Raw genomic sequence first — 18544 nt, forward strand, 5'->3', positions numbered from 1 at the left:
TTTTAAACCCTTCCCACACTGTTGCAATATTCTAAACAATGTTTCTAAACTCTAAACGCTCTAAAAGAGCACAGCATGTCATGATCTTCACTCTCTGCCTCTGGCTGCTCTCTGACACCTGCCAGCGTTCTTGGCCACGCCCACTTCTCTGCTGCAGAGCGGAGATACGACACGCTGCAGGAGGAAGCTTCTCCCCGCAGATGTGGGCTGCACAAAGGTGATAGATAATTTAAAATAATTTATTTTAAATAAAAATCCATGCCGATTGTGCAGCTCATCCATCAGTCAGCCAGTTGTGTGTCATGTTCAATCTTACTTTGAAAAACCGCGATAGAGCGAGTCCGCGAAAGTCGAACCGCAAAGTAGCGTGGGACTACTGTATAAGCTATCTCGTTAATGCGAACGTGTAAGTATATCCAAATAATACAACTTAAATTTGAGTACTTTTAATTAATTTGCAACAAAGTTTTAAGCATTGCTCAAGTCTAGGTGTTTCCTCAAGTTGCAGAAAAAAATGTAGACATTTACAGCAAATTCACAGGAAACGAGTTTTACACTCTAAAGTAACGCGTTTTGTAATATTTTCTAAGCTGGAAAAAACTTGGTCCTGGTCAGGTTTTTCTTAAAAAAAATTTTAAAAGAAGCACAGCACATAAGTTTGATTGGAAGAGGAAAGCCAGAGCAAACTTAAACCAAAAAAATGTTAAAGTTTGCACGCTTCATGCTTCACTGGAGCCCGTCCACATGCAATAACATCTCCTTGTAAATGTGGCTGAAACTGAGCTAAAGGCATGCCGTCTAAACTTGTGCCAAAAACATTTGTGCAAATAAAATCACTAAGTCAAACTTTAGACATTTTAACCACCAGAACCAGCAACATTTGACCAAACTGTCACTAACTCAAACCTACTATTGTTATAGATACTTTGCAATTAAATCATCTCTTAACTGCACAATTAAGAGTTGCTATTCTTTCGTCAGTGATTTTTGGCTCTAATTTCTAATCTTTTACCTCCTTCTCCATGAAGAACATGTCCATCTGCTGGCCGAAGGCCTCAGTCACTTTCTGCAGCAGCTCCTTGATCTTCAGCGGCCTTTGGAACGGGATGATTCTAGAAACAGAGGAGGAATACCGTCAGGGTCAGAGATCAGAGGAAGAGGTTGATGTTGCGGCTGGCTGCAGGAATTGTAGCGAAAACAGTCATTCGTAGATAAAAAATAAAGATAGAAGAGTTTATTTTCTGGCCATTTGGGGTTTTTAACGTTTTATTTGGCTCATGTAGCCCAAAAAAGTGGCGTTTCTATGGTAACAAGAGGGAAAAATGGGCAGGTCGACCGGGTCAAGGAGAGGAGTGAGCAAAGAGAAGCAAGATGCAAACAGAAGATTAATGAATGCAATGAAAACAGAAAGTAGCCGTGCTTATCTACTGCAGGCCTGCGTGTATGACTGAGTGCGCACATTTAGTATGTCCATCTGAATCCAAGCCCGTCTGCGAGTGCGTGTTTGTAAAACGCTACATGCATGAGTGTGCTTCCCAATCAGTGTGTGCATCGGCCACTGTTTCAACACCGCCGGGCCTCTCTCTCCACACCAAGCCAGCACAAAGGCAGATGGGAAACTTCCTGAGAGGAAAAGAGAAGGGGGGGGGGGGGGCTGGAGCGGCAGCAAAAAGCAGCAGGATGTGTGTCTTTCCCTTCTCTTTTAAAGAGTGACAGAGTGAAAGATACACAGACGTGGCGATTTTCACAAACTGTGAGAGGGGAAAATAAAGGACACGGCCTGAGAAAATAGAGAAAGGCAAAGAAACCCTGCAGCATCTTTGTTTCCCCAAGCAGGTTCTGCTTTTGAAGAATGTGCAGCCCCCTCGTCTCATCGTACTGTCCTGATAAAAGGGTTGTTTTTGTCCCATCGTTTCCTCATCAGGGGCCAAAGCTATGCCTATCTTGATGACTGCACATCGGTTCCCTCGTTTGAGGAGAGCATTCTGGGAAGAGGGAGGCCTGCAGATCAGAGGCGAGCTATGGCACGGCTAAACGCTGTCCGGCTGTTTAGATTCAGCGATGATGAGTGTGATTAAAAAGCCGAAGTGAGTGGGGGGGGGGGGGGGGGGTTGGGGATGGGGTTTAAAAAAAATTGGCTTTCCTCCCCCGGCGGGGGAAAAAAAAAAAAAAAAAAAAAAAGGAGAACATGCAGATTTCAAAGAATGCTTTCACACAGCAATCTGGCTTCCTCTTTTTACTCGCCGATTTGTTTTATGAACAAAAATCACAATGATACACACACAAAAGGAAAAAAAAGGTTTGGCTCCGTGCCTTCGCTCGCTGGCAGGAGACCTCAAGCCAGAGCCAAGGGAAGAGAGAGACACTCCGCAGCTCCTATTTCCTGCCACAAACCTTCACCGCTTGCCAACGAAAAGAAAAACCTTCCCGTTTGATTCCATTGTGGACACACAACACGATTATCCTGACTCAGGGACTCCTAATGCCTCGAGAGCTGTGGACACAGCTGAGGTATAACATGGTATTTACACAGGCTCTGTTAGATTAACTCATTAAAGAGCCATTTGGACTTCACCATAGAAGCTTCATGGATAAAAGAACCATTTGATCACTTCTTTTTTTTTTTTTTTTTACATTAAAAAAATGCCTAAAAGAGCCTGCCCTGAAGGTCTGCAGCAGCTTTTTGCTGCTCTATAACCTAAATGTTGAGAAAGGAAAAGAGAAATATAGTTTAATTGCTTTGCACTCTGCTTTTTGAAGGGTTTTTTTTGTTTGTTTTTTTCATTCAGGCTTTTCTTTTGTCAACGAGCTTCACATTTAGAGAAAAGCAAGAAAAACACCTTAAACTATGCAAGCCAGAGTATTTTTGACGCTACTTGACTTTAGACAAAAGAAGCTTCAAACTTTACAGTTTTTTTGGATTAATATGGCAAACGTGACAATAAATGTTTGCAGATTATGCATCCAGGTATAAACAAATACTATGTACAGTGTCCAGTTTTTTCTGTAACTTTCAGAATAGAGTTCAAAATCTAACTTCTAACCTACAAAGCTCTCAACAACCTAGCTCCATCTTATATTTGAGATCTTACTGTTCTATATTTTCCTAACAGAGCACTTCGTTCTCAGACTGCAGGCTTACTTGCGGTTCCTAGAGTTACCAAAATCAGAAAGGGAGGAAGATCTTTCAGTTATCAGGCTCCTCTCTTGTGGAACCAACTCCCAGTTTATGTCCATAAGGCTGACACGTTGTCCAGTTTTAAGACTGGGATTAAGACTTTCCTTTTTGATAAATCCTATGGTTTGGACGTGCTTAATTTGAGCCGGATCCTGCCGGAACAAGATCCGGGAACTTTCTTATTTTGACAGGGTGCGTTCCGCAAACTGTTTGCTCAGATCCGATAACTCAAATCTCCGCCACAAAAGTCCAAAGTCATCGCGCATTTTTATTAAAAAACTAAAAAATATATATAATTAAACAGCACAACTAAATTGCAAATCAAGTTCGACAGTTTAAGTGGCTTCTTAATAAAAAAAAATGGGATTATTTATTAAAATTATAACGAGAGAAATGTTCGATGTGTATTATTCGCATTAGGAGGGGGGCGGGGCTTAGGATGCTAGACAGAAGTGGAGCTGCTCTGTTCATGCACAAGGAGACAACATAGGTAATGTAGGTAAACATAGATGTTTAACAGTCCGTTAAAATACACCAGAATGCAGGAAATGGCATTTAATTTATTCAAAAAAATTTCAAAGATGACCCACAGACCCCACTGCAACACTTGAACTTTGCTTGTCTTCTGGGTTTCTTAAGCATCTAAGCATCATCTTAAGAGCTGGAGAGAACAATATAATCACGTTTGCTTTTGCGACTGAAACTACTCATATAATCTACTGTTCAATAAAAGATAATACTTATTATAGAACTTCTAAGTAAATATTGAACATTCGCTGATGCTCAAGCTGGAACCGATGTTTCCAAAGAAAATAAAGACTAAATGTAAATGAAAGCAGATACTCATCAGGTAGAGGTAGTTAACCAACAATTTGATGGAAAAATGTATGTGAACTATGAGAGTCAAATATGTATTTTTTTTTGTTCTCAGTTCTATGAATGGTGCATTCCAAGTGAGCTGTCTGCTTGAGAGGAGCGGTGATGTGAGGGGTTTGTGAGAAAGAGAGGAGAGGCGTGAGACGTGAGAAACAGAGGGAGGCAGAAACAGAGAGAGACGCCAACATGAAAACCTCGTCTCCTCCTCAGCAGACGCCAATTAGGACTGTGAAAAAGTGGAGAGGCTTGTTGTGAATCTATATTCTGTCGGAGAAACATGCTGCTTCCCTTCTCTTTCTCACTCCTGAAAGCCTGCTGCTTTCTAATCACCAAACCCAACGCTTGTCCCTTTGGTCCAGCACTCAGGTGAACGACGGCACAGGCTCTGGTTCGTTTTCCTATATTTCTCCACTTCGTCAGAGCGCACTGCATGTTTTCCTCCTGAGGTAGGACTCTTTATTGACCCTGCTTCTGCAAAACTTTCAAGAGAATCCAAAGTGAACCTGAGGTAAATCAGGCGAGCTGATTGGACCAGAGACGATTAACGATGCTATGCTGTCATAAAGCAATAAAAGAGCTGCGTTATGGATGGCTGCAGGGAAACTGAAGGTACGAAGGTGAGAAGAAACAGAAACAAAACATTAAAAAGAATGAAACCAGCCAGACCAGCTAACCTGACAGGAAGAGAAGAACAGAGACAAATGAAAAGAATATTTTTTCCCATGAAAGCTTATATCGGCAGTGGCTTTTTAAATCTGTTATCAGGAGATCTAGATCTGAAAAAAGGCATTAACTTGGTGAAAATAAACTTTACCAATTAATCCAACATATTTTTTTATTTTTGTACTATAAGCTATATATGTAATGTATATTATGTAAATTTATAATAATATTTTATATTTATAATATATTTATAATGTATATATATATATATATATTTATAATATATATATATATATATATATTTATATTTATTTATTAATTGTGTGAATGTTTATGAAGCGTTCACACAATTGTGATACATTTTTCTTCCGTACATTTGTCAGCATCTTTCTCGTTCCACAATTTTGGTGCTATTTCAACAAATCGAACATGAAAATGTTCAGCTCTTTCAGGAGAAGAGTGAAATGACTTTTGGTATTAGTGCAGCTTTAGCTTTTTGAAATATTTAGCCTTTTCTGTCACTTTTTCTCTCATAGAAAATGAAATGAGCTCATTTTCCATCCTTCAAATCTTTAGATCTGTGTACAACCTTTTACTGCTCCTTTCACGTTTTGTTCCGGTTCTGCTTCTTTCAGCTTCCATGTGCAAATTTGAACTTTTTTCCAGCTACTTTCAGCTGTTTTTTCAGCTGGTTTGTGCTCCTTTCAGCTTTTTACTGCAAGTTTCAGCTTTTTCTGCCATTTCAGCTACTATTTAGTGGGTTTTATGCTAATTGGAACTTTTCAGCTAATCCCACTTTTTTTTTTTTTTTTTTGCACTCATTTAAACTTTTTTCAACCCAATTCAGCAAAAATGTGGTCTTTCCACTTCCTTCTGGTAATTTAAGCTTCTTCCTGCTATTTTAGCTACTTTTCGGCTGTTTTTTTTAACCCTAATTTCCCCTTTTTTCCAGATAATTTCCACTTTTTTGTGCTCCTTTCTGCTTTTTTCAGCCTAATTGGGCAAACCTGTTCTTTCTGCTTTCTTCTGCTATTTCAGCTATACTAGTCAGCTGTTTTTACACTAACTTTTTCAGCTAATTCCATATTTTATAGCTCCTTTAAACTCTTTCCGCTTCTTTCTGCCTTTTCAGCTACTTTTCAGCTATTTTTCACTAATTTCAACCTTTTTATTTAGCTCATTTGCTAATGTTTGTGCTAATTTCTGCTTATTTACACCTAATCCAGCAAGTACGAATTATTTATGCTTTCTTCTGCTCTTCTAACATAGGCTTGTTCTTCCATTTCAGCAAAATTTCAGCACATTTTTAGCTAATTTCAGCTGTTTTTCAGCAAGTGCTTCTGAAATAAGCATTCACACTGCTTTTTCACAGCAAATGTAATTCCTCTAGTTACCTGAGCATTTGGTTTTGAACAATGCTTACGTTTATTTATAAAATAGGTGGCATCAATATGAATATAGTAGGTAGACATTTACATAATAAAAAAAAATAAAAATACATTATTTCTGTTTATATTTCAAAGTAAAATTAAATAATAATGAACAATTTTTCCCCCAAAAAATATATATATATATTTTCAAATTTACACCTTTTACAAAATTAATAAAGTGAATTGATAAAAACCTAAATATACGTTACCAAGTCCATTTATGAGTGTCTTGCACAATAACGAGCTCAAGGCCAGAATCAGCTAAATGAGAGAATTGTACGACCAATTCTAATAAAAATAAAAAAATAACTCATACACAGGAATTCATGGGGGGGGGGAACTCACTTTTGAAAGTGATAATTGTGATGAAGATCACAGAAAACAAGAACAGATATGCATCTGTAAGACTCAAATAAATCAAATTTGTCTCTTTGATCCCTACTTCTCAGACCTCCATGTATTCTTTCCACTCTTAAAAAATAAAAAAATAAAAACACAAGGGCTCAGATAAATGTCGAAGGAGGATTTTCCCCCTTCTCTTTATGCCACTCTGGCATGTAACGGTGATTTCCTCCCTTAGACACAAAATCCCTGCCATGGCAAAGCCTAACAAAATAGATTCAAACTACAGAGTTCAGGTTTGGACAGTGAAGCAGAAAAAACAATATGGAGCTTCCAACGTACCGTTTTTCTCTCTCATGCTCCAGCTTGACTCTTAAATCCTGTTGAGAGAAAGAATAACAACAAAGCGGCGTTACGGAGGTGGAAAGTTACAATAATTCATGGCTGTGTGAGGGATTTGTGCCGCCGAATAAATGAAAGTGATAAACTAGAGATGGTTTGAAGTGAAGCTTTACGGTTTATTTTGTTGTTTTTGCTCTGGAACACAAGGACAACAGGACACACCGAATGCATTCTCTTCAAAGTCAGAACCAAAGGGGGGCAGGAATCTGCAGGAGTCTGGAAGTCTGCATGAGGTCATTTTGATAAACCAACACTGTCATCATATCAGCAAAGGAGATTGGGTGAAAATTAGGGGGAGAGGGGGGGCTTTACCCTAGCTCACAGAGGAAAAGCAGCTCTCCGAGCGGAAACTCTCTCTGCTCCTCGCAGTTTGTTTACGCCTCATCATAAACACTGCTGCTTTAAGAGGATTTGCCAATTATCATTCCACGGACGGGGAACAAATGCACGAAGAGACGGCTTCCGAGAGCATTAGGAGGTGACTGAGAGAAATTAAGTTTTAGAAACACTGAGGTTTCTCACATTAATGTCAACAGGCTTGAATTGGACTCGAAATAAGCCGCTTTCTGCCTCATCCGGAGCTAAACTCCATCACAACCTTCACCTTGCAAACTGTCTGGCGAAGTGAATCAGAAAGATAGAGCAGCTCAAGTATTGTGTGTAATGATGACAGTTAAAAAGCTGTCTGGAAGGTTTAAAACTGAGAATGTATTTTAGTATCAAATGCCGTTCAGACTTGAAAAGTGGCTGGAAAAGTTCGTCTAAATCAGTGATCAGAATGAATTGATGCTCACTGCAGTTAACTTTAAAAGCGTTTCAAAATGATACATGAGAAATAATACGTATTACAGTAGTCCCTCGCTACTTCGTGGTTCGACTTTCACGGTTTGTCAAAGCAAGATTGAACATGACACACAGCTGGATGATTGACGGATGAGCCGCAAGATCGGCCTGAATTTTCTAATTTAAAAAAAATTGTTTTAAATTATTTAGCACCTGCGTGCAGCCCACATGTGCAGGGAGAAGCTTCCTCCTACAGCATGTCAGCTCTCTGCTCTGCAGCAGAAAAGTGGGCGTGGCCGAGAGCACTGGCAGGTGGCAGAGAGCAGTTGGAGGAAAACAGAGCGGAGATCATGACATGCTGTGCTCTTTTATAGCGTTCAGAGTAGAAATGTTGTTCATGGGGCCGAGATGGTGTAGGGGGCAGAGCAGTCGACTCAGGACCCGAAGGTCCTGGGTTCGATCCCCAATCATTGCACATCTCGTGGCGTCTCTGAGCAGGAGCCCCCAGTATACACCCACGTCCTGTCAGCTGCGTGGAAACTGTGCACACTCTCCGCAGAGGGTTCAGACTTCATGCTCAAGCGTCCACCCTGAGCAGCTGCAGAGCAGCTCTGCAGACAAGGGGCGTTTACCTTCAGGACAAATTGAGGTCGCCGACTGGTCATTTGCTGACACGCCTACTGGATTGATTGACAGGTCAGAGAGAAAAAAAAGAGAGAGCTGGCAGCCCCAGCCGCAGCCTTGTTGTGTTTATATGTTGTTAATAAAAAGTTCAAAAAATAAAAATATAAAAATAAAAAACCAGAGAGCACTGGCCCTGCAGCCCACACATCAGACCAGCCCACCAGGAAATCTCCAGACACTCCCGCAACCATGCTGGACCTGGTTTTAATTCGCTCGTGACAAATTCCTTCATTTCTCACCATTTCAGTCATGGCATCAACGAAGGAGGAGGAAGAGATCGCTTGCCTTTTGGCAAAAAAACAAAAGAAAAGGCCAGATCAGGGATGAAGAAGGGGAATTTAATACATTGGTGTCGCATACAAAACAGTCCGTCGCCGGGCAGTTTATTGTGCGACACAGAGTACGCGTACGCGTACGCGGTCGTAACATTGAGCTTTGCGCGGACATGCACTGCGGACATCCGCTTTGACTCTAATCCAGTACACGCGGACTGACGTACGCGGGAGTATACTGGAGGCTTTACATAGCTGCCCACTGCTCCACCTGGGTGTATCCCAGGTGCAATGGGTTAAATGCAGAGAGCCAATTTCATCTTTGTATGGGAACATAGTAACAATGATGACAACACATAGCACTTTATTATTTACTTTATTATTATTTATTATTAGAATATTGCAAGAGTGTGGGAAGGGTTTAAAATGCCTTTACTTACTACTTGTACAACTATTCTTACTTTGCGGTTTTTCACTTATTGTGGGTGGACTGAGAACAGAACCCCCCGAGAACGATAAACGAGGGACTACTGTATATATTTAGTGTGTCCAAACCAGTTCAGGATTATCCAGTTATAATTTGATAGAAAAACAGGGTTTTCATTTTCTTTCTCCACAGAATATATAAAACATAGAAAACCTGCTAAACTCAATGTCATTTTAAGCATTTTTTCCATTTACTGCTTTAACCAACGGGACATGGCTTATCTAATTAAAGAGTAAAAACTTCATGTAATTTTTATAATATTAGACCTGTTGTAGATGGCTCCTTAAACGGCATCAGTTTGGAGAAACAGTTGAATTCTGACAGGACTGATGAGCTAATGGCTAGTATGATTAGGGCCATAACCAAAGTCTTGAAACAAGTTCAATGCAAAAGTTTCATAGCAGTTCACATCAACCCGTTTATAAATATTTACATTTTCATGAATTTTGCCTTACACAGTTAATTTCATTAAATTCTACTGTTATCTGCAAACAGCAGCAGCTAGCTGTAGCACTTCAGCTGCATGTTGCAGTTATTTTAAGACATCCACTTTGTTCTTGGCCCTGCTTAGACTGGCCATTAGGTCGTCAATCTGGTAAGAGTTTAATTTTATTTATCCAAACTAAGGTTGTTCAAAAAGCCATTTACAACAGGTAAGATATTAAATGTTCATACCTTTCCACAGAACCTCACCAAACAGCTGAACTACCTCTTTAGACCATTTAGTCATTGTGAACGAGTCGCGCTGGCACTTAGAAGATGCTATCAGCAGTAAATGAAGCGTACATAACGCTTACCTGTTTGTAAAGCAGCGTTCTGCTTTTGGGCTTGTGGATGCTGTGCTGACTGGAGTAGCGGCCCAAAGCAGCCAAGTCCTTCATGATGGAGTTCAGCGCCTCCTCGTCATCTAAGGAACAAAAAAAATTTACACAACAGTTAGTTTACTGAGAGATTTTGATTGATGAAATCAGCCACATTATGCCAACTTTTTGGGTGTGTTTGATTTAGATTTAATGACTGCCATGTGGTTTGCGTTGCAGCATGTGTTGGCTCAGACCAGGCAACGAGGCAACACCTGGTCTGCTGCTTCCTGCGCTGCTACCATCTGTAGAGATTCCACTAATGGAAACATTACAGTGACTTTTTTTGTTGCATATTTTCATAAGAACAGTGTTTTCTTTAAAGAAAACAAACTTTGTGACAAATGCACCAGACAATTCTTTACCTCAAATCGACTGATCTTTATCACCACTTTTATATGATTAGAGCTCAGGAATTCTGAAACTGTGTTTTTAGCAAACAGTAGGCCTGTCGCAATAAACAATAAATCAAATAATTGCACGATAAATGAAAATTATAAACCTCATTTTCATTTATTGGCTTTATCGTTTCTTCGTGTCTCTCTCTTTCTACTGAAGACACTGGATGACAAAAAGCTCAACTCCGGTGCTCTTCACTGACCCCTCCCTTTCTCTTTAAAATCCATTTTAACCGTCCAAAATCGTGTTTTTGGATCGTTAAAAGCAGCTAAGCTGAGAAGCTAAGCTACGAGCTAAGCTAACAGGCCGACCTCGGGGAAAAAAACCTTCGTCTTGTCAAAGCTACAAAATTCACGGTTGAAACGAGTGCCTTCATCTAAAAAGTTGTTTTTCTCTGCAAAAAGAAGCAGAGAACTTGTTTGCTGATTTTTTTATTAAGAGCTTTGTGTGAAAAATGCTATGCTAAAGAGCTCAAACCACACCGAGCGTCCGCCATTTTGAGAACCGAAAAACAGGAACGAGAGACAGCCCATGTTACAAGGGGCCTCCATCCCATTTTCTTACACAGACACGCTGCTCGCTCCCTCACTATCCATCCTTCGGTTCAAACAGTCTTATACCACCATCCAGTGGACAAAGAAGGTACTACACAAAAAAATTAACCAACATTTCTTCTTAAATTTGACTTGACTAATTATTGTCAAATTTCAAACAATATTATCATTTATCACAATAATTTCTGCGACATTTAATCGCCCAGCAAAACTTGTTATCGTGACAGGCCTACCAAACAGTGTTGACCCTCTTTTTTTCTTCTGTTGAGAAAGCTATGAAGAGCCACTTGATGATGCAATACCGCTTTAGCTTGTGCCACAACAGGCAATCACATTGTCTTGGGTTCAGTTATGAACCACTATGATATTTAATTTTATATAAATGTGGCCATTTAAGGACTAGACTTCAAAACTGAGCCTCTGCTTTATTTGATGCAAATTCAGAATCAAAGATGCTGCAAGCTAAAATAAAGAGAGACAGCATGACTAATCTGTGTCTACAAGACTAAAAACCATAATTTAGATCTTTGTTCTTGACATCTCTCTGCTGACACACACACCGTCACTCAGACGTGTAAAGTGGCAATCGTGCAGAAAAGCATGTCATCCATTAACATATCAAGAGACTTTTAATGGGATCGATTATCTGAGCGCAGCGCTTATGATAAAAAGGAGAGGCTGTTGATCTCAGCTCCTGCCTGCCTCTTGAATGAATGAGCGATGAGTTCATTCATTACAAAAACACACACTTTTTCACAGTGAAACCAGGCCAGGTGTGTGAAACACAAACGGCACCTGCAGGATAGACCACATTCTTTCAAAAAAAAAAAAAATACTTTGAATGTCTGCATGAAGGAGCAATGGCAGAGTTTGGTGCATGATAGTTGCACAGCTGTTCCCTGACAGCTGGCCATTTCGCTGAGTTGACCCAGGGGTCATAAAACACACAAAGATCATCTCCCAGATGTATCAATCTGACTTTCCTTGTGCCAGAACAGAATCAGATTGGTAAAATCTCAAGTAAATCCTCTGCACAGGTCAGGCTCACTTAGGCCTTGTCCATCCAGACGTGCGGCGTTTCAAAGCCATCTTTTGACGTGTCTTTTAAAAAATATTAAAAAATACTCTAGTAAACGCTGACCCGTTTCCGGAAATGTCTTCATTCACAAAGAAACAACAAAAAAATGCTGCAGAAACGATGCCAGGCCTGTATGTAGAGCTGCAACGCTGCCACAAATAACACCAGAAACAATAAAGAGTGCAACATTCGAGTAAAGCTTGCACACCGGGTGGAAATGACTTATCCAAGCTGCTGATTATCCATGCTGCTGATCTCTTGCCTTTATGCTACTGTATTCATACGCATCTGCTCACAACAGACTCATGTTTGGGCTGCTGTTTAATATACTGTATTATTTTACATTATTAGTGTACATCTTTGATCTTTAGCGTATCGTTTAGCATCCGTTTAACATATATCAGATCCTTATATACAGTTTACTTTATACTGTATATTTTAGCTAGTTTTGGGTGTAACTGGGACCTTGAGCACACAATTTCATTCCACCTCATGTTCCACATGTGATGCAAATGACAAAGTACCTTGGACTTGAACTTGAAACACAAGACGAGGACGTACTCGGCTCATAGGTAGATTAGACAGTGTAACAGCGTCGATTTTAAAAGGTTTTAATGGCCTGAACAACAATTCAAGGACTGCGTTTCAATGGGTTTTTTTTAACTCTAAAACTCATTTAAAAAAATGAATACGGATCTTAAAAACTGTTTCCATGGGGATGCATGGCTGAAACAATAAAAACTTTTACATTTTTTACAAAAATAAATAAGTATATAAACATTCCTGTGCGGGCGGACCCTTTTCTTGCCAACTTTATCCAAATGCAGACAAATAAGTTTATACACCTACAAAACTCCTTTTAGGCCACATACTGATTTTAACCTAGAGGTCTATAAATATTTCAGACGTCAAAGCATCTTTACAACTCAAAACAGTGAGACAAGTTAAAACTTTCATTTTAAAGAGCTGCTTTGGATTTGGGTACTGTTCTAGTCTATTCAAGGCTCAGGAAACTTCTTCCACAGCAGATATTTGGAGAACAAGTGGACAATCACTGATCTAGACCTGTTACAGAAACGCTGTACTAAAGTGCAACAGCAAAGGTGTGGCAAGCAGTAAAAACTGTGTGCTCACCTCTCCACCCAAACACAGATGTTCTGCATAGCCTGTGGCTGTGCCCCACACCCCCACACATGGTGAAATCAGATTACAAACAGTAAAGAAACAAGCATAACTGTGATAAACAGCTGTCAACATGGCAGCTGGATACAAAAACTACAGGTAACACATGTGCATTACTAGATTTGAAACACAGCTAATCAGAATCAGAATCAAATTTATTGTCATTGCACTGGAGCGCAGCAAAATTACATTTCAGTGCAGCCCGTCCGAGAGAAACATAAACAAACAAACAGACATGGGGAGACAGAGGTGACTGAGGCCACCGGCCTCGAGAGGAGCAGCCCTTTTTTTCAGATAAGGAAAAAGAAACACGAGGGCGAGTGTAGGTGTAAAAAAAAAAAATTATAAACCCAATCTCGCACTGTGTCCTAGATGGGACATAGTGTGAAAGTTGCACAAAAAATGACTTCAGCACATGAAACAGCAACATACTGATGACATCATAATATATTTATGCATAAGGAGGCCGACGAGGGCAGGGAGTTGTCCGTGGACACCACCAGAAAGTTCCATAGTCCTGATAAAGATGGAACAGTGTCTATCATCCGGCTCAACTCTGACACAGATCCACAGGTGTCCTCGGAAGGGGAGCGACAGCGGGGTGGGGGGTGAGGGGGAGCAGAGCTCCTTGTTCACATAAACAACCAGGAGAAGTTGAGATGGTTGGCCAATTCAAGGCCGAGTGGGGAAGCCAAATTCAGATAACACCATTATTTTGGGTCAGGCAGCCTCTGCTTGAATTTCCATGTCTGCCTTGATAGTTCTGCTGGTACGTCTCACTGGCGATTCCAAACAGCCAAATTTGGTGGTCACACCGCCGAACCGAGCTTGTGACTTTCTCTAAGGTCCTTCCCGCCAGTGAATCCCAGGAGCCGCAGGTGGCCTGCGATTCTCAGAAATCGCGTCCAGCTCACGGCTCAGCTCATGCAGCTTCTGAGTCTGAGAGCTTAGCGTTCAGTACATGCCTTCACACAAGGCAGGCAGCCGCACAATTGCCAGAACCGCTGCCGCCATCTTTCCAAATTTGTCGATATGCCAGATACTCGCCAACACCAAATAGCAGAAATCCAGTTATCATAAATCCAATTATGTATGCGACTTCTACGTCCTCAACTGACAATACAGACAGACACACCATCTTCCACTAGCCCCAGGAATCCATAGTATATCCAGCTGCGAGTGTCCCTCAGGGCATGAGGGTTCTCCTTCGCACTATCTCCTCAAGAAAATTATGTCATTTGCGTTGAGAGGCCAGCTAACCAGATCCATAATTTACAATTCGGAGGATATGTAGCGAGAGGCTCCGATAGGAATCACAAGACAACGAGCAAAGCAGGAGGGAGGCAGGAGCAGGAGGAATAGCACCCATCCTCATCGAGAGCAAGCAGTAATAATCAAATAATCAAAATAAGGTGCCTAAAAATGTCTGCCTACAAACATCCTGGCTATTGACTAAATTTTGTTGACAAACAATACCTCAAAGTCATCATCTAAATCCACTGCCTCCAGTTCAGATATGCCCTGGAATCACTAGATCAGACATATAGGTCTACAAACAATCAGCCTGGAGGACTAAATAAGTGAACGATTCTCATGAACTCTCCCCTTATGTTTAATAATAACACAGGAAATAAAAACTTTATAACAGGCCAATAACATATTTCTAGAGCAGAGGTGCCCAACTCTTGCCCTCATGACCTGCTTCTCTGCACGTTAAATGTTAGCCTGCTTCACCATCTAAACAAAAGAGAGATCTGATCTGTGGAACTGAATAACAAGCTGGGGAAGCAATCAAATATTTTGAATCAAGTGTGTTAAAGCAGGAATCTCCTAAAGAATGCAGGACTGTGGGCCATATGCTTTAAGAAGCTGCGAAAAATGTGCCAAAAATATATGTTTCTGCTGCACAGATTCATTAAAAAGACACTTGTGTGTTTAGGTTAGCCGGCTAGCATAACATGAGGTGGAGAAACATTATTAGCCAATCTCAAAGGCAGATTTTTTTTAGCATTCCCAATATAGTAGCTTAAAAAAAAAAAAGAAAAACACAGAACTCTCCACTCAGCCGCATACTCCCTTCACTTACAGGGAAACTAAATAATGCAACGCGATAAGAAAAGTTACACCCGCCGTATCTCGGCTCCAGTGCAAATTGTGGAAACAGAGTAAGAGCGAGGGGAAAGACTGATAGTCCTAACATGAACGGTGTTAAAACAGGTCAATGTGATGTAATAAAGCAGCCAAATGCAGGGGTGGGGGGAGGGTTCATAAATCAAAGCACAAAAGTAACAATACATTTAGTACAATGTGCATTTTTCTCAAGTTAAATTTAAATTAAAGAGTAAATTTCTTCTAGCAGCAACACCATATAAGTTTGTGCGTGTGCTTATTTGTGTTAAAAAAAATAAACTGAACATCACTTCTCATTCTTGCTTATTTAGACAGTGAGACACATGAAAGACAGTAGGGATGTATGAAATTGGATTTTTGGCTGATATCCGATATGCTGATATGTTAAAACTTATTTGGCCGATACCGATATTTTATATACTTTCCTTTGTCAGAACATATTCCTCTTATTTTGGCTTATTTGCTACAAAAATTGTGTAACAGCTGTAAGACCTGGTGGCATATATTCAGTAACAGCCATATGATATGCAAAGCACTTTAACTTATATTAAATGAAAATTGTTGAATGTTATTTATTAGCATTAGCCACCTGTGATGTCTCACTTGTGGAGGCTTGTTCCAGGTTTGTAGCTGCAGTGTTGGATCCTCTGCACTCTTGTGCATGAAGGACAGCCTTTTTAAGTTCAAAGGTTTTGTCTATCCATTGTGCCGCAAGACTAATCATGCTAACGGGGCTAACACAACGTCCAAATGTCCGAGGTAAAAACGCACCCAAGTGCTATCGGCTATTAGCGTCTAAGTCAAGTCGGAAATGACAGCTTGTAACTCAGGTAATGCTACGTCGGAAAAATATCTGACGGGACGATGTAGCGAGGCTCAACGTAGTCCAAAAATCTTCGAAATCAGACATCCTCAACGAAAAAATAAACTTCCACACCGCCGACATTTTGAATTTTCCTCTCCGCTGTGATCAGACCAGGTAGGCACGCGTGACGTCATCACGTTGTGCTGCCGCTGCAGGCATCCTTGTCACTGGATTGTCATACAAAAACAGCGCCTTTTATATCAGTGAGTTATTTTGATGGAATGGCCGATGTCCGATATTCAGCTGAAATCGATACCAAGCAGATAATATTGTGCATCCCCAAAAGAAAAGACTAAAAATGTAAGTTACACCTACACGTGTAAATAAGCCACATTCTTCCACAGGCAAAACCACATAAAGTTACTTCCATCACAGCAGCTCCAGGCTGCAGACGCCACGCTGAAACTAACCGAGGAGGCCAGAATAGTTACAGTGCTCGTATCAGCAGTGGTGGATGACTAACCAATGGACCGGGCTCATCTTTTCTGAGAAGGAAGGAACTGAATCACGGTCTGTTCAGAGCACACACGACAAACCCTTTTATTACTCCACATCAGGAAGTTCATGGATTTCTGACTGACTCAAGACAACTGAAACATATGTAGTTTTCCCACCGTTATAAAAACGCTTCATCTGGATCAAATACATTTTTATGCACTCACGACTTCAACTTATTTTTGCTTTCATGACCAAATACCTATTACATTTGTAGCAACACATTTGCTATTTAGGCATTATGAATGTTTGAATGATTGTGAAGAATAAAATCACTTTTTATCCAAGTTGCTTAACTTATGCCTCCTCAGACTACCCTAGTGTCCACTCACAGTCAAGGATACAAAACAAACGGAGGTCTACGTGTTTGTGCAGTTGACGTATTGCTCTGTCGACTGGATAATAACAGTGTGGGGAGAGTGGGAGGCTGTGCTGTTGAAGGGGGCAGTGAGAGTGTGAGAAATGCGTGGTGTTATACAGAACTGGCCTATAAATGGAGTTATTACCTCACTCGGACCTCGTTCATGGCCACTGCCAGACCGAGGCCAGCCAAGGCTAACCACCAGCCCAGTGGAAAACCCGCGCACCATCTCTGCCAGAAACAGTCTCAATAACTGGCTTCAGAACCTCCTAAAGTCAGCCCGACCTAGGATTGGATCTGGTGTGCCGACATGTTGCGATACCTGCAGTTCATTTCCGGAGCTGTTACCATTCTGTCTAGGGTCAAATGCAACCAGCGTAAGAAAAAGGGGGGAATTCCAGGAAGCCGGGCAGCGACGTTACACAATGGAGACTGATTGCAAGTCCTTGCATCATCATTCAGCATCTCTTTTTTTTCCCCCCTCAGATTAAAGCTAGAGGAACTGTGAAAGTGACGGCAGATGAAACGCAGCAGAGTCTGAGACATTTAGCATAAAAGAAGATTCTGGCCTGTGTTTGCTGCTCAAGCTGAAACCAGTGCAGCCAAAATAGTTTTGAGCTGAAACTGCAGGCACATACTTTTGCCTCAAGCGTGATTGGAGAATAGCTCGTGCGTTTAGGCGCTAGCGCTCGTAATACAGTATTGTGTAAAAACCAGCAAAGCAGCGGAGTGCGAATGAAGCAAACTGCCTGAAAAGACACAGAGGGGATTTCCTTGCGCCGAGAGACACATCATGGCAAAGGCATCCGGCAGGATTAGCAGCTGGAGCTAAGCGTGTTTCACTCCGCTGCAGAAGTCAGATCCAATCTCTGGTGCACAACACATTCATAAATGCATACATGCCAGCTCTCATATGCAAGGCTGCGTTCTGCTTGATGAAACCATGGCACTGTCAACTTATGCCGTAATGGATATAATGTTTAAACGCTCAAGGTTAATCTTTCACTACAAGAAATAACTCTGATGTAATGCAAGATATTGTTGGTGGTTAGCAATAGTTGTGCAATTAATGTTTGCACAAGGTCTGTTTCAAAAGTCTATTTTTTAGTGATTAGCTACGAATTTCTGCAGAACTAACTACTGGTACACTTCTCTTGAATTCAATCCAGTGCATACAATTTTTTTTAAGCTTCCACAGCTTGTTTTTACCCTTTTTCAATAGAAACTTGTTGCGGGATGTAATTCCTTACAATGGCAAAAGCCAATAATTTGTTCTTTCATAAGGTCTCTGTATTTTTCCTCTTTGTTCTTTTTGTTTTGGTTTGTTTCCAATAAACGCACAGTGCAACAACTTATATTTCCTTTGGAGACAAAGTATTTTTACATTGTAAATGAATTCATGTTTTCTATGCAATGCACAGAAAAGAAGGCTGTTTTGCTTTAGCACATGTGTAAAACATCCTATCTGAGAAGAAGCATCTTATTTTACCCAGTGAGCGTAAC

The 18544-nt window shown here is 40.7% G+C and overlaps 1 protein-coding gene across 1 annotated transcript in view; it reads right to left on the reverse strand.

Moving 5' to 3' along the window:
* The window catches only part of map3k22 (mitogen-activated protein kinase kinase kinase 22), a 37924-nt gene that overhangs the window by 17099 nt on the left and 2281 nt on the right, over positions 1-18544 (reverse strand). The window contains exons 3-5 of the mRNA XM_037693958.1: positions 9915-10024; positions 6832-6869; positions 1013-1112 (exon numbers count right to left, since the gene is read on the reverse strand). Of these exons, the coding sequence (XP_037549886.1) occupies positions 1013-1112; positions 6832-6869; positions 9915-10024 (248 nt within the window). The remainder of the gene's footprint in view (positions 1-1012; positions 1113-6831; positions 6870-9914; positions 10025-18544) is intronic.

Source organism: Nematolebias whitei, chromosome 20 (genome assembly GCF_014905685.2).
Source record: "Nematolebias whitei isolate Nwh7 chromosome 20, NemWhi1, whole genome shotgun sequence".
Taxonomy (NCBI): domain Eukaryota; kingdom Metazoa; phylum Chordata; class Actinopteri; order Cyprinodontiformes; family Rivulidae; genus Nematolebias; species Nematolebias whitei.